The 16,277-nt window shown below is 36.3% G+C and overlaps 1 protein-coding gene across 1 annotated transcript; it reads left to right on the top strand.

The window, feature by feature from the left end:
- Positions 1-94: 94 nt before the first annotated feature.
- Positions 95-16,016, top strand: adam9b (ADAM metallopeptidase domain 9b). Its single transcript, XM_026245476.1, has 22 exons — positions 95-239; positions 744-853; positions 940-1,016; positions 1,101-1,176; positions 1,378-1,454; positions 4,982-5,159; positions 5,243-5,305; positions 5,391-5,462; positions 5,606-5,775; positions 7,293-7,383; positions 7,724-7,851; positions 9,356-9,527; positions 10,539-10,628; positions 10,840-11,035; positions 11,182-11,287; positions 12,704-12,887; positions 13,152-13,238; positions 13,434-13,539; positions 13,639-13,780; positions 14,406-14,502; positions 14,998-15,035; positions 15,408-16,016. Exons 1-22 carry the CDS (start codon positions 182-184, stop codon positions 15,463-15,465), a joined length of 2,376 nt encoding a protein of 791 aa, XP_026101261.1. The 5' UTR covers positions 95-181; the 3' UTR covers positions 15,466-16,016.
- The last annotated feature ends 261 nt before the right edge of the window (positions 16,017-16,277 follow it).

The following is a 16,277-nucleotide window of genomic DNA, read 5'->3' on the forward strand; positions in this document are numbered from 1 at the left end:
TAAACCTATACGTTTATCAGTACTGCACAGTTTATCTATAAATATAAAATATATAAATATCAGTGAACGAACAGTCACACGGGCCGGACAGAGAATGTCGTTCCACCTGTCTGACTGCTCGTGCACGCCCCTCGCTCGCGTTCACCTCAACTGAGACCAAGCGTCAGTCCTGAGAAACATCATGACGCGACACTTTTTCTTCTTCATCCTCATTATCCCAAACTTCGAGATTTTCGCAGGTAAGACAAATCCACTCATTTATGTTTGATGTTTTCTTAGACATGACATTATTTACACGAAGTGGAGGAGGACATAAGGAATCGTCGTGTTTCACCCACAACAAACCACACAGTTAATGTAAACGCCTCTAAAGTACTGGGCTGTGTCAATCATACGAGGAAAAAAACTTGATAATAGATAGCTTCAAAACTTAATCGAAGTAGGTTAAATTAGATGAATATTAGATAAAATATTAGACTTTTGTTCATAAAAACAGAACCGTTTATATCTTTTATTATCAAAACCGTGTAGTCCAATACATTAAATCACAAAAACGGTATATAAACATAGATAAACGTAGATATCTATATGCATATCGATTAACATAGATATAGAAGATACACATATATACTTAATTTGAACAAAACTCATTCCTGCAAATGATTAAACTCCTATATATAATTAGTTATTCACATATTCTTTCAGTTGTATTTATTTGCTTCTTTTGGTATATGCTTTCATAGTCCAGTACACAGACCAGACTTCACATTTGAAGAAGTATGATGTGGTCAAACCTCAGCTGGTTCATGAGCGCTGGAGGAGGCATGCAGACCCCTCACACACACCTGCACAGGTATAAAGCACTATCAACAGTTCTGGAAGTACGTTGAGTTAAGATGTTGATTTCTCCATATTTGAAAATGATGTGTTTGATTTCAGGATAGACATGCTGATAGCATTACATACTCCGTCAGGATTGACGGTCATGAACGTGTGCTGCATCTGACAAAGAACACGTAAGAACTTTAGAAGGAGTTTGCCTGAAAGAATTAGTCTTGTTTAATGATTTAAAATTGTAATTTGATTTCTTATTCTCCCAGACATTTTTTATCGAAGAACTTTGTTGTGTTGTCTCATGATGTACTGGGGAAAGGGAAAGTACACCCAGAAACACTGGTGAGAATTTGTCTTTTTTTTTTTTTTTGAGTTGTAAACTGTAAAATAAATCCTGCCCACCACATACTTTACATGTTTTGGAATGAGGAAATGGTTATCGTATGCTAAATAATTAATATATTATTTGGTATTTTTATGTAAACCATTAACCAACACATTAACCTTGACATAAGCTGCTGTAATGCTGGTGGTTTTGTTTAGGAAAATTGTTACTATCAAGGACATGTGGAGGATTATGAAGACTCTCTCGTAGCTCTCAGTACCTGTGAAGGTCTCAGGTAAGCATGTTACTTACACTTTCAGTGCATAAAATGCAGTCTTTCTTGTTAGCTGGGTGCCATGTAATTTTTTATTTTTTACACTGAATTAATGAAAGTTATTACAGTCGCAACTTCTCTGTTTTAAAATTCCTCTTCTTGTTTTTCTTCTCTACAATTTTCACATTTGCAAATGAAATAAAAATTAGAAAGTATTTTTGAGCATCCAAAAATTATTCTGCTTTAAAGGGGTCATATGATGCTATACATTTTTTTTTCCTTTTTCTTTGGAATGGAGTGTTGGTGCGTAAAGAAGATCTGTAAAGTTGCAAAGACTAAAGCCTCAAATCCAAAGAGATATTCTTTATTAAAGTTAAGAGTCAACCCCACCCCATTAAAACGGCTCATTCTAACACGCTTTTGGTTGATTTGCATATATGGTTTTGTCTCATTCTGCTGGGAGACGGCATCACAGTATGTTAAGGGGCATAACATTTCCTCACACGCTTGAGATATTCGGGCAATCACAATGCACTGGATAGCTGACCAATCAGAGCACACCTGATGCATTTCAGAAAGGCGGTAATAATGTATAAAATGTGGAAAATAATGTGTTTTTGAACCTTAAAGGGATAGTTCACCCAAAAATGAAAATTATGTCATTAATGACTTACCCTCATGTCATTCCAAACCTGTTAGAAAACATCATCAAAGTAGTCCAGGTGACATCACTGGGTCAGTTAGAATTTGTTGAAGCATCGAAAATACATTTTGGTCCAAAAAGAACAAAAATTACGACTTCAGTATTGTCTTCTCTTCCGGGTCTGTTGTGAGCATGTCCACGACGCTGCTGACGTGTTTTCTGGTGCGCCCAATAACAAAGATAACACATCGTCAGCATCGTACGTCAACTGTAACACCAGTCGCACTCACAACAGACCCGGAAGAGAAGACAATGCTGAGTAAAATTGTTGTTTTTGGACCAAAATGTATTTTCAACAACTTGACTAATTAACTGACCCTCTGATGTCACATGGACTACTTTATGTTTTTCTTACCTTTTTATGGACATGGACAGTATACCGTACATACATTTACAATGGAGGGACAGAAAGCTCTCGGACTAAATCTAAAATATCTTTAACTGTGTTGCAAAGATGAACGGAGGTCTTACGGGTTTGAAACGACATGAGGGTGAGTCATTAATGACATAATGTTCATTTTTAGGTGAACTAACCCTTTAAACTGCATAAACGCATTGAATTACACCAAATACACAAAATAATGTTCTTTTTAGCAACATCATATGACCACTTCAGCTAGCAGGCACAGTTGATATTTGTTTTATTTTGTATATAACTGCTTTCCTATTCAATTTATTTGCATACTCAATGGTGATTCGTCTGCAAACAGATCATTGTGTTTTGTGTTGGTTTCTTCTGTATAACCTAACATCTAAGCTTCCCTAAAACATTAAGACTAGTCTTTATTTTGCTAGGCAAACACTGATAGTTCTTTTGAGAAGCTATTTAGAAATGTATAAGACTTCTTGCACCTAAACTGTTAAGTATTAACCATTTTGTTTTGTAAAAAGGTACTATACCGTACTTAATATCTGTTTGATCAATGTTGTATGATAAGAAATAATCAGAATTGAACTTGACATTTTCCCTTTAATTTATTTTAATCTGTTTATCTGATCTAATTAAAAGAAGTGTTTCTGTGTGTAGATATAAAACACTCTTAATAAATAACTGACAGAGGTTGTACTTCAACAGTGTGTAAACCAGTGAGAACATTTTAGTTTATGAAAAATCTGTGAACATCTTTAACACAAATACTGGTAATGCAATGGAGGATGTGTAAAGGATTTGATCTAATCAAAAAAGTTGTTTTTAGTGAAAATGTGAACAATGTAAGTATAACGAGATATATGCAATTTTAAAGTCAAAACAACATTTTTTTTTCCAGTAGTGGCTACATTCTGTTTGTACTAAAGGGACAGTCACTTTTCATTCCACTGACTTCCATTTATGTGCATGCTATTACGAGAGACAGTAAATGCAAAATTCACTGCATGCCAAATTTTTATGTTAGTGAACTGTAAAAACATTAGGTATATAATTGTATTTCTAAAAATCATTAAAGGATGCTCTCTAATTGGAACCTAAAATATTCATATCCTTATTGCAATCAGAAAAAAACCCTGCACGTTCCCATTTGCAAAACGTTCGGTGAGGGTTCATGGGCAAAAAAGGCACACAGCCAGTAGTATAGTGACGTAAGAAGCACATCTCACACAGAAGTCAGTTTCAGCTGCTTTCTGTTGTTGAATGCAGCATATTTGTATGACCAACTCGAACACTAACAAAATCTGTCGATGCAGAAATCACTGAATTTCATCTACAAAATTTTGGCAATGAAACTGTACACATTCTGCACTTTTATTCTCCAAGCACCTGTTACCAGGTTTTAATTTTGTCTTGCTCAAGCAGGTAATGGTTGGCAGAGCTTTTCCAACAAGATGAGTTATTTGCACTTAAATAGACACTCCTTTAAATATACCACTTTTCATAAGAGTAGTTACAGCTAGGGCTGTGCGATTAATTGAAATCGAAATAAAATCGCGATTTGAGTGTGCACGATTTCTAAATCGCTTTATAGCATGATTTTCTGTGGCCCCAGCCTCCCGCAGTATGTTAACTGAACCAATCAGGATGCAGCGCGCCTAAGTGGAGCATGAGAACAGAGCAGACTGGACATATGCCTAACTCCAGGTTCACACACAGCCTGTTTTTTTTTGAGCCCATGTTAACGGATCAAAACGTTCACACTGCACGCAGTAAAAAGATGAGAACAGGAAAGATTATAAATAGAAAGGTGCAAAAAGATTTAATATGATCTGAGCACGCGCATCTGGTTTTGTTAACAGAGCAAAGAAAATCTAAAAATGATTTTAATGTGCTTTCGCCTTACAATAATGCGCTCTCGTTGCTGCTTCTGAATCGCGTACACATAACTTACTGTATACGCACTGCAGACGGAGTACGTGTGAACCTTGGGCAATAAATATATTGGGCAAAACATAGAACACCTGAGGCACTGCTACAATGAGCTCTATGACCAATGCATGACAAAAAATAAATAAATAAATCCCTGAACACGGGTTTTTTATTTTTTTTATTATTGTTTTATGCCATATGTCTAGACATTTAGTTTGACATCTTTACTTAGTGATTATTTTGACTCATGTCTGTTCTAGAGACATGTTACAACTTTTTGATAAAGCTCTCATTGGTTTTCTTTTGGAAATACGTTTCAACTTTATACTGAATGCATTTATGACTGTAATGTGTCTGTGTGTGTCAAAATTGTGATTAAAATCGAAATTGCAAAATTGATAAAAAAAATCGTGATAGTTTTTTTTTTTTTTTTTGTCCATATCGCACAGCCCTAGTAACAGCATTCGTACTGTTAGCTTGTCATGTTTTTGGAGTCTCTCAAATATTAGGTTGTAACTTGGTGTCCCATTGTACACTGTGTTTCAGGGGGATCATTTTCATTGGTAATGATGGCTATGGACTGGAACCCATCTTGGACTCAAATGACAATGATCACATCCTCTTCCTGTTGAAGGACAGTCTGTCAGAGCCATTTGTTTGTGGACTGGCCAATGAAACCAGCGAGGACCACTCCCATTCCGCTGACATGTCTATGTTTTTACGGGTTGGAAAATATGTCTTGTTGTCTTATCAACATTATGTTGCAAAAACACTTTCAACATTTCATTTAATCTACTGAATCCGCAGAAAAAACGAAACCTACCTCAGACCAAATATGTGGAGTTGGCATTAGTAGTGGACTACCAAAGGGTGAGTTTTAGCCATTAGAAATCTGTGTTTTAGGAATAGTATTTTCATCGTGTAGTTCTGAAAGGTTTGTTTATTTGTTTCTCAGTTCGTCTTTAAGAACCAAGATAAAACTGCCGTGCGTAACGAGATGGTCCAGTTGGCTAACTTGCTGGATACGGTAAGAATAATAGCAACAGATAAGGTTTTTGTTAAGATGAGCCCAACCCTAACCAGAATCAGGGTAGTTCCTATTGTGACTGATGTTTATAGAGTGATGTAATTACTGTAAATATTTGTGCCTGTTTTTTGTGTGCACCCCAGTACTACAAACAGCTGAATATTCGGATAGCACTGATTGGCATGACGATTTTTGACAAAGAAAACCCGTTTAGTGTGGAAGGCAATGCTGGGGAAGTGTTGGGCAACTTTGTGCAGTGGAGAAAGACATATCTGTTACCTCAACTTAGGAATGATGTGGGGCAGCTTATTGTGTAAGTACTCCGTCACATGTTCTATTTTCTTTTCAATAAAATATTGGTTCACACTTGTTTCCTGAAGACATTAGTCAGCTTAAAAGAAATCCCTCTTCAAACTCACACCACTGAATGGGCCAGTGTGGTAATGTCCAGCCCAGTTATGCTGCTTGCACTATTTTGTCATTTAGGGCCAGGTTTACTAATAGCTGGCAACAGCACCAACCCTCTTTTGACATTAAAAAAAACTACTATCAGGATCAGACTCAGTGAAAAAATAGCAATGAAAAGGTGTAGGCACTTTTGTTTTTGTGCCTGACCTTATTGCATATGCATTTGTAAAAATGTCCCTTTTCAGATGCAAAATTTTATTTTTGTTTTAAAATAACCAATACTTGAATCCAGCCACTCAACTTTTGGGCCTGCCTCAATTCCCACATTTGTTTCCTTGGGTACTTTAGAGTATTTACGCAGCAAGAAGTAAGTGTGCTAGGCCTGGAAAATGTCAAGAAAATGAATACATTCATACTACAAAACACATGTGTTCCTCGCTACTATAAAACGATGAATGAAAACCATGTCTGAATTCATAGTATTCATAAAACAGCAGATGAAAAGTAACCAATGAGGTACTGCATTGTGCATCCAAATGACGCTCACAGGAGAAGGTCACAGGAGAGCTGGTAGATGATGCTGGTAGATCACATGACAACGACAACATGATGAATGTTGTGTGTCCAGATTACATGCATACTACACACAATACAATAATAGAACATACTTGTTTTGCCTTCAAGTTCCTCAAGTACTTATTTCAGTAAGTACTTCAATAGTTCAAAGGAAGCACCTACTCGGAGAGCAAGTGATTTTGGACGCAGAAAGGGTGAGAATAATCAGGGAATCACAAAAGGAAAGCTAAAAGTCTAAATGACAAAACAAAGGCAGAGTCAAAACAGATCGCAATTCTGTTTAGTTTCATTAGTAGCACAGAAATTACGATTTAGGGGAATGTTTGTTTTTAGTTGAATATAAAATTGATATAAACTCTCAAGGGCTGTTTAAACCAAAGACACTAACAATAACTATAGCTATATCAGAGACCACACCGCCAATGATAACATTCTTTTTATTATAAGTGTGTGTTGCAGTTAAGTCATTTGCCACCTTAAATATACAAGCACTAAAGTCAGGTTCATTCTGATTGGCTGTCAATGTTTTATTGTTCAACAGTTGGTAAAAATGTTCTGAAAATATTCCAAAGTGGCATTATTGTTATAGATTTGGGTGCTGTTCTTTTAAAATTAGAATGATTTCCCTTATCTCCACTCTCCAGATATTTAGATCTTTATCTTCTTAGTTATCTTCTTGATGTGAACGGATTTACCAGAATTACTCCAAATTACATTTACGGTTTGAGAATGTAGTCTACTATTTAAATGTATTTTGTCTTGCTTCTCAGAGATGACAGCAGATGTCATTGGTTTCAGACCTGTGTGTGTTCGGGGTAACATGATCTGTGTCTCTGTTTCTTAAAGGGGCCGATCCGGATCGTACCCTGGAGGTGTGCTTGGTATGGCCTTCGTAGGGACTGTTTGCTCTGTGAGCAGCGGTGGAGGAATCAATGTGGTTAGAACATTTTTACTGCATCAGTCATCAAAAAAACTTGACTAGTTTAGAATGCTCTTAAGTATTCTGAAGCCTTCAGGGCTGAATGTTTTCTGAAGACAGTAATCTAAAACCTGCATGTTTTATTGATGGAAAGGTGTGTTTGCGAACTGGCTGCCTGAAGGAAGCAACAATTAATTCAAATGTGACCAAAGCAAACCTATATCTATTTATTTTTATTGTTTTAATTGTCTGTGCTTTCATATACCTGCTGCAAATATATTTCAATGCATATAATAGATGCAGGAAAATGACTCTAATGTCATGTTCTTCTTTGCTTTTCACTGTTATATCATCACAGTATAGTAACAACAATCTGCAGTATTTCTCTACGGTGATTGCTCATGAGCTGGGCCATAACCTGGGAATGGGTCATGACATCACTGGCTGTAGTTGTAATGGGAGCTGCATCATGGCACCTTATGCCGGGTTAGTGGCTGCTGTTGTTTCATAATATTCCTCTTTAGTGCAACTATTGTGAACAGAATCTAAAACATAAAAACAGATCTTAACATGGGGGGGTGGGGGGTGGTGGATTGGGAAGCAAAAAACCTTTGCTCACCCTCACGTTGTTGTTCCTGTATTATTTATTTATATATATTATATATTTATATATGTGTATATATATATATATATATATGTTATTCTGTGGGACATGAAAGAAAAGTCATACACGTTTATGAATGACATGCCGACAGAATTTAATGAATATGTATGTATTAATTGAGTGAAATTCTCTACGTTTTAAAATTTGTTAAACAGCAACATTTGTTAAAAGGCATTTTTAAATAAAATACTAATGGCCGTTGTTAATATGCAAAATAGTTTTGCAATTACACATTTTACTTTTAATTGTTTCGATATTGTTTTTCCAAATAATAATGAATAGTTAGCAACAATATAACAAATAACATAAATTATTTAATAAATATTAAATCATTTAGTGTAGAAAATAATTTGAATATATTTATTATATTTAATATAATATATTATAATAATGTAAAATAATCCCATGTAATAATATAAAGAACATAGTTTTGTAGTTTTGTGACTTTTGTAAATCATGTAAATAAAATTTTAATGTGATGATGATAACTCAACATGAAATATAATTTGTTTGAGACTTACTAGTTACACATTTCTAGTCTTACAGTTCATCTGTGGTTATTATTAAAAATATTTTTTGCCTTTTGTAATCTCTCAGCAAAATTTGGGCAACACTTTGGTTTAGGGACCAAATCTTACTATTAACTAGTTGCTTATTAGAATGCATTTAGGCTATTTATTATTACTTATAAAGCAAATATACCATATTCTGCATGACTGTGTATTAGATCCCTTACCCCATGCCTAAACTTAACAACTACCTCACTAACTGTTAATGAGCAGCAAATTAGGAGTTTAGTGGGCTAATGTTTAGAGAGTCGGACTCGCAATCGAAAGGTTGTGAGTTCGAATCTCGGGCAAGCAGGGGTGGGGGAGTACATGTACAGTTCCACCTTCTCCACCTTCAATACCACGACTTAGGTGCCCTTGAACAAGGCATCGAACCCCTAACTGCTCCCCGTGCGCTGCTGCATAAATGGCTGCCCACTGCTCCGGATGTGTGTTCACAGTGTGTGTGCACTACGGATGGGTTAAATGCAGAGCACGAATTCTGAGTATGGGTCACCATACTTGGCTGAATGTCACGTCACTTTCACTTTCAAAATTAGTTTGAGCAACAATCCTTTCCAGTTTATCTCAATTCCTCAGATCTCTTGTTACTGCCTTTCTGGTTTAATATCTGTTAGAAATACATCTGATAATGAAAGTCAAATGGGTGTAGAGCATTTCATGTTGACCTCTATCAGAAAAAAAAAACAGGAGGCTTGTATAAAACCTTTCCTGCTGTCCTTGATGTGTGTGATGTTGTGTTTGGGTGTGAACACAGAGGAGGGACTAAATTCAGTAGCTGCAGTGAGAAGAACTTCGAGAGTTTGATTCAGAGAGGTGGAGGGACGTGTTTGAGGAACCCGCCATCTCAAGACAACATCATCACGGTGCCCAGGTGTGGGAATGGCGTTCTAGAGAGTGGAGAAGAGTGTGACTGTGGCACACCGCAAGTATGTTTTAACAGTACACAGTCAAAGCTTCAGTCTCAAAATAATTATTTTATTTAAACTCAAATTGTGCTTTTTGTTGTTGTTTTTTGTTTCCATAGCAGTATTGTGAGTTGTAAATTTATATTTCCCATGTTTTTTTCCAGTTAATATGAGTTTATAAAGTGGTCTATGTAGACACACAGGTCCTTTTATGGGGCCGTTCACATATCGCGTCTTTTGCACGCGCCCGTTCTTTTCCAGGCGCGTCCGCACCGCATCGAGTTAAAAACATCTCAACTTTTCAGAGAGCAGCAAGCGCAGCGCTGGTCATGTGACAAGAACTAACCAATCAGCTTCATCCTTTCCCGTGACAACTTTGAAAACTCAAACAAAATGAAGGAACAGCTGTTCATAGCTGTATATGGATTGCCATTTTGAAATAAATTTAGTAGCACCGCTACTACGAGCGATTTTTAGTGCTGCAAATCCATTTATCCTTTGCTGAAATTTCCGCATCTTCATGGAGAGAGTACGTCATGGTTGCTTAGCAAAGGCAGACGCCTCAGGAGCGCTTCTGCCCGAGCGCTTTGGAAAGAAGGAAAAAAGCAGCGCGCCTAGTGTTTTCCACGCGTTTTTAGGCGCGATATGTGAACGGCCCCAAAGTCTGTCTTTTTTACAACCATGTATATGACTATCGCATGTATTATAAGCTCAGTTATAGCAAAGACTATAGAATACCCAAGACATGTCTCTGGTATAGTTTTAAATCGGGAAAAATGCAACGTTCGATATGGCCGCTGAATCGCCGGAAGCCCAACCTTCTGAGTTTATTTATTTAAGTGCGCCACTGCAGCTGCCGTTAGAAGCGTCCCGGTTGCTATAGAAAGAGTGTGTGCTCTGAGACGTGCTCTTAGGACTGCATGTGCACTGGCTTTTAATCTTATTTAGAAAAACAATTTTATATATATATATATATATATATATATATAATTATAGTGCTGTACTGAATGCAGTGTTACTGGTGTGTTGCAGGAGTGCAATAATAAGTGTTGTGATGCCGCTACATGCACCCTCACTAAGGGCTCGGCCTGTGCAACGGGAAGCTGCTGTGAAAACTGTCAGGTTAGACCCATCATCACACACATACACTGTCTTCTTGTCCAGTACAAATATCTTTACATTCTTCTACATTAATATTAATCCAGTTTTGCTTCTCAAAATAAATGTATCTTGTATATGGAAATAATGAAGTAACAAGACTTTAATGAGGTTTATTCTTAAAACAAGTGAAGTAAGACCTTTTAACAGTGCAACACTGGTTTGTTGTGAGCAGATCAATGTGGCCGGCACACCCTGCAGACCGTCCGTCAACCCATGTGATCTGCCCGAATACTGCGGTGGAACAACTCCATTCTGTCCATCAGATTTCTACATGATGGACGGCCTCCCGTGTGCCAATAATGCAGCCTTCTGCTTTGAGGGCCGTTGCCAGACATTTGACTACCAGTGCAAACAGCTTTTTGGCTCAGGTACTCCTCATTGGTCTGATTTTTATCTTTTTATACTGGGTGATCTTATGTCACTTTCTGTCTGTCAGAATGCAGTTAACCTTCAAATGACAAGCTTTTTCAAATTTTATACCATGCTTGTTTTCTCTGTATCTCTGACTATTCAGCGGCAACTAAAGCAGATGATAAGTGCTTTAGTTATGTTAATACTCTTGGCAATCCGTTTGGGAACTGTGGATACTCTGGGACTACAGCGAAACCTTGTGACGTCCAGTGAGTACCTCATTTAATTTTCATCAGTCAAAGCATGTTTGCTTTTCATTATTAAAAATGATCAGTTGGTTGATTCAAGGCTAACTGTTACAAAGCAACGGAGAAAGTTCTGAAAAAAGGCGTTGAGATTTAGTTAAACTTAATTATGCTACAGCTGGCTGCATTTTAGCGGTATTGTACCATAAAAGGAAACAAAGTACACGCATGTATACTTTAAGTTTTCAAATAGTTCCCACATCATTTTGAATTTCATATTTTGCTTTAAATAAATTATATATTGCATATCAGCATATTATTGACTATAAACCATAACACATTTTAGCTACGGTCTTATGTTTTAGCCAATATTTTTCAGAAAACATATGTTTATTTTGACACTTTGTATTGTATTCAAAATTTGTGTTTTTAGCTTCTAATTGAAAAACAGTAGTTTTGATGAAAGGTTTAGAGCAGTAATTCTTAAAGTGTGGTCCGAGGACCACTAGTGGTCCACCATCGCCCCCCTAGTGGTCCGCGAAAAGATGACCTAAACTAGGCAAGTGTTTATAAAATCGTCACTTTTAATGTACTTCCGAAACAGTTCTTGCCATTCTGTTTTAATAACGTAAAAATGGATCGGTGGCTAAACCAAAGAGGAGTCAAGCGTCAACTGAATGAACAAGCATCCACTGAATGCAGCAAAACTACAGCACCACAGAGGCCCACTGAAGCCGGAACCGAAGATACGGAGTCACGGCCACTGGCCACCACACTCCCGCGTACCAGCATGTGAAAAACCATGCGAGAAAGTTAATCGAAAATATCACAATGAGTACATGAAGTTTGGATTTCTTGAGGATCCTAGACCTCACTGTGTTTATGAAATATTGGCAAATGAAGCAATGGAACCATCGACACTCAAGCATAAGAGTCTAAGCACAAAGATTGTACAGATAAACCAGTGTCATTTTTTTGAGAGAAAACGTGATGAGCTTGAGCAACACATGAGTAAAAACACCTCACAGTTTTTTATTTTCAAATGAGATAAAAATTAATATAATAATTTCTGAATATATCATTGCATTTGTGTTTGAATAATTAGTTTTTGACTTGAAACAGTTGCATATTAAACTTAAATGTAGCTTATCCTTCCTATTTTGTTGGTTTTTGGGGGCGTGTTAGAGTGGGATTCTGTTAGGTGGTCCTCAGAAAGAAATTGGAAGAGAAAGTGGTCCTTGGGCTGAAAAAGTTTGAGAAACACTGGTTTAGAGTTTATGAACTTTTTATTGTTTATAGTCACTTTATAGTTATTTTTATTAATGAATGTTGAATTGGGAAAATGTGGTTTGCTATATGTTCTTGTAAAATGTTTCACGTTGCTCTGTTTTTTTGTTCATCTTAAGAGCTGAGTGAATTTATACTTCCTCGTTTTTACAGAAATGCTATGTGTGGAAAAGTCCAGTGTGTATTCGACAGCAACCACCCACCCCCAGGAGCGACGGTGAGCGTAGTGAAAATTGACGGAGACAAAATCACCTGCATGAATGCGGACTTCGGCATGGGCCCAGATGTGCCAGATCCGGCCTATGTCAAAACTGGTTCAGTCTGCGCTTCTGGAAAGGTTTGAAAACAAGTAATTCTTTTTTTTGGCTTATTGTGGAGCCTCAAAGTTCATATCTTACCTGTATTAGAACAGTTCAGACATATTTTAAGCAAATACAATGACTTTGAATGAAAGTTAACAGGCAGTTCGTTTGAATGACTACAACACAGATTTGTGATTTGAAATGGACTGTGGATCCAACATGTTTTTTTACTTACTCTCATTTCATTATAATCTTTATCCTTTAAACAACCAGTTGAGTCTTATATTTCCTTCTCTCAGGCGTGTTTGGACTTTACATGTTTGAATTCTTCAGTTCTGGATCAGAGTCAGAAATGTGACTCCCAGAGAAATTGCAGCAGTAATGGAGTAAGTTATTTGATACTTTTTTTCCATGTTCCTGGTGTTAATCTGATTGATTCATCAATGCAGGTCAATCCTTATTTCTTCTTTATCCCACTCACTTCTCAACCCCTCTGAAAACTGGTCATGTAGAAACCACTTTTCACCAAATTACCAGTTCATCAGTCCTAACTGCCGTTCAATGTTGTGGTTTTCTCATAGGTGTGTAATGATAAGTTCCATTGTCATTGTAACAATGGCTGGGCTCCACCCAACTGTGACAGAAGCGGCAGAGGAGGAAGTATCGACAGCGGCCCTGCGCAGATCGGTAAGAGCAAACTCATTCCGTCTCACTCTCTAAATAAACAAAACCCACACCAACATATTTTAATGGTTATATTATCCCTTTGAAACCCTTTCCATATAGATTACTCCCTGAGAGATGGACTCTTGATCTTCTTTCTTCTGGTGGTGCCAATTTTGGTGGTCATAATAATCATTTTGCTCTACATATTCAGAAGAGACTGTTTCAACCGCTGTGTAAAGTGCCGTCCTTCCAAACGCCCAAGGTCAATCAATCATTATGCTTTTTGTTTTCATGTCATCATTTCAATATTGGAATTCATGTCTTTTGTTCAATCTTTAATGTTTTAATATCGCTTATTTCATTAATAAATTGGCTGATTACTTGTGCATCAATATTCCGATATTTAACAGAACATTCCGAATATTGAGTTGACTGTAAATGTAACATAAGTCAGATTTTTCTGATTCGGTTTATAATCGTGTTCTCATTCCTCAAATTCTAGTTCCAACAGTGTGGTATGTGGCAGAAATGTGCCTAATTAATAGCTAAAATAGAGCGAGCAGCAATATTTTTAGACCAGCAAACTTTGTCCCTGTGATGACTAGAAAACGTACAGGTAAATAATTACGAGTGCTTGCCGTGGGAACTATAATAAAGTCATGGAAATTGCGTCAGAAAGCACATTCTGTACTGAGCCTCAGTTGCATAGAAACAAGGAATGTTTGAGCTAAAAAAAACATTGCTAACTTTATTTATGTACACACAGAATGACTGTGCAGTAATTGGAATATTGCACAACTGGTGAATTCCCCGAGACAGTTTTACAAACACAAACTTAATGTTTAAATATGATTGCCGAATCTTCTGACATTAATATTTTTCGACAGGTCAGCGAATGCAACAAATGGTCCATCGACTGTGAAGCCAAATGTGGAAGCAAACGGCAGAACGACAAGAGTGCCAACCCCACAGTCAATGACAGAGGTTCAAACCAATGTTATTTTAGTATCATTGATATTATTTTGTAGTTTTTTATTATCGTATTGAATTCAACTTTTTTTTATATATTGTTTTCACTTTTAGCATTTGTTTTTGTCATTTAATTAAATGTTAATAACCCTGGTTTAAGCAGCAAACCACTCCCAATGATGAAAAATAATAATTAATAATAATTGAATTATCCCTAACCTTAAAACTGACCCTAACAATAGAAAAAGGGGTACAAATACACTGACACAAAAAAGCTGTTCTGAGCTTATCTGTGTATGCTGATAATATAGAGGTGTGCCAGAAATTATTGATGCATTCATTATGGCTTGCTTTCATTTTCACAATTCTATTATGTCCTGAAAAAGCACTGAAGTTACTCTAATAAAACACCCTGCCTAAATAACACTTCATCCAAGGATTGTTTTACAGGTTTATTAGGAAGTCAACTTCTGCTGATACTCTTTATGATACTTATTTTTTTTCTTTCAGCCACCTAATGTAGTGGATACCTCAGTGACTCACGTAAGGTAAGGACACAAGAAAAATCAAACCCAGCCTAATTAAACTAAACCTAACCCGACTAAAAGCTAGTATGCCCAAAAATGAGATGTATACTTTGTCTTGTTTTTTAGTTTTTATATATATATATATATATATATATATATATATATATATAATATACCATCAATATGGATAAATGATTTTGATTACATTAATTGTGCACTTCAGTTTCTGATCAGATTTTTTTTCTCCAGTTAAATGCTTATTATAAATTTGTTTTTAAACTTGTTCACATGTACTTGTATTTGAAAATCCCTTTTCTTTTCATAATCTATCTCTTTTATTACACTGGTGTATAACTCCTCGTGATTAAACTGACCTGCTTCTCAATCTTCCAGACAAGGGCCAGGAGTCCCCAGACCGATCCCGCCCAGACAGACCCAAGTACCAGTATGAAGGAGTGATGTTGCACAGTTGTTGCTTCTCGTATTGTATTCTTACTTGACCCACTTTTCCAAAGATGTCTGCAGCAAACCTCTGATTGCTCTGAATTGTAATCTCCTTTTCTAGAATTTTAACAGATGAAGGACCAATGCTCTTCTGAACTTGTTGGGAAACATATGGTGTTTATAATTATTTAAAAATATGTTTACAAAGATTCATCACTTTCTTTTACTACAGTAAGTGATGACAGTATGACTTGGTTGCTAATATTTATTGCTTTTGAAGGAATAATTTCCCCTTGATCAAGCTGCTCCGTAATCCTGAATTCAGTTCAGGGATTGATTCAGGACCGCAAACTAGAAATAGTTTTCTAATTAGGTAAAATGTAGAATAAAGCTTTCCTTTTTTAATGCAACATTTCTATTCTGTTAGTTAAATTAGCTCGTTTAAAATACTATGATTTCAATCTTAACTGTAACATTTGTAATTTTACCCAAGATATCTCTATTTTATATGTATGTCAAAGTGAAAATAATAAAGTATGTTCTATTTTTAAACTGTTATTCTTTTGCACTCCTCTTGCTTACCTACTGTACTTTTAATATCTCAAGTATGTTATGAAGCTTACCGAGAAGAAATGTGTTCCTTTTCCTCTTTTTCATATTATATTAAGGCAACACTATAGAAAAGTACATCACCAAAATCAATGGTGGTACTTGTTATTGACTGACATATTTATTGATTGATTAACTGATTAATTGCAGTAGTTCATAGATCATTGACAATTAATACTGTACATTTAGGCCATAATTGCCCACTTTTAT

The sequence above is a fragment of the Carassius auratus genome, unplaced genomic scaffold (assembly GCF_003368295.1).
Source record: "Carassius auratus strain Wakin unplaced genomic scaffold, ASM336829v1 scaf_tig00009130, whole genome shotgun sequence".
In the NCBI taxonomy this organism is placed as follows: domain Eukaryota; kingdom Metazoa; phylum Chordata; class Actinopteri; order Cypriniformes; family Cyprinidae; genus Carassius; species Carassius auratus.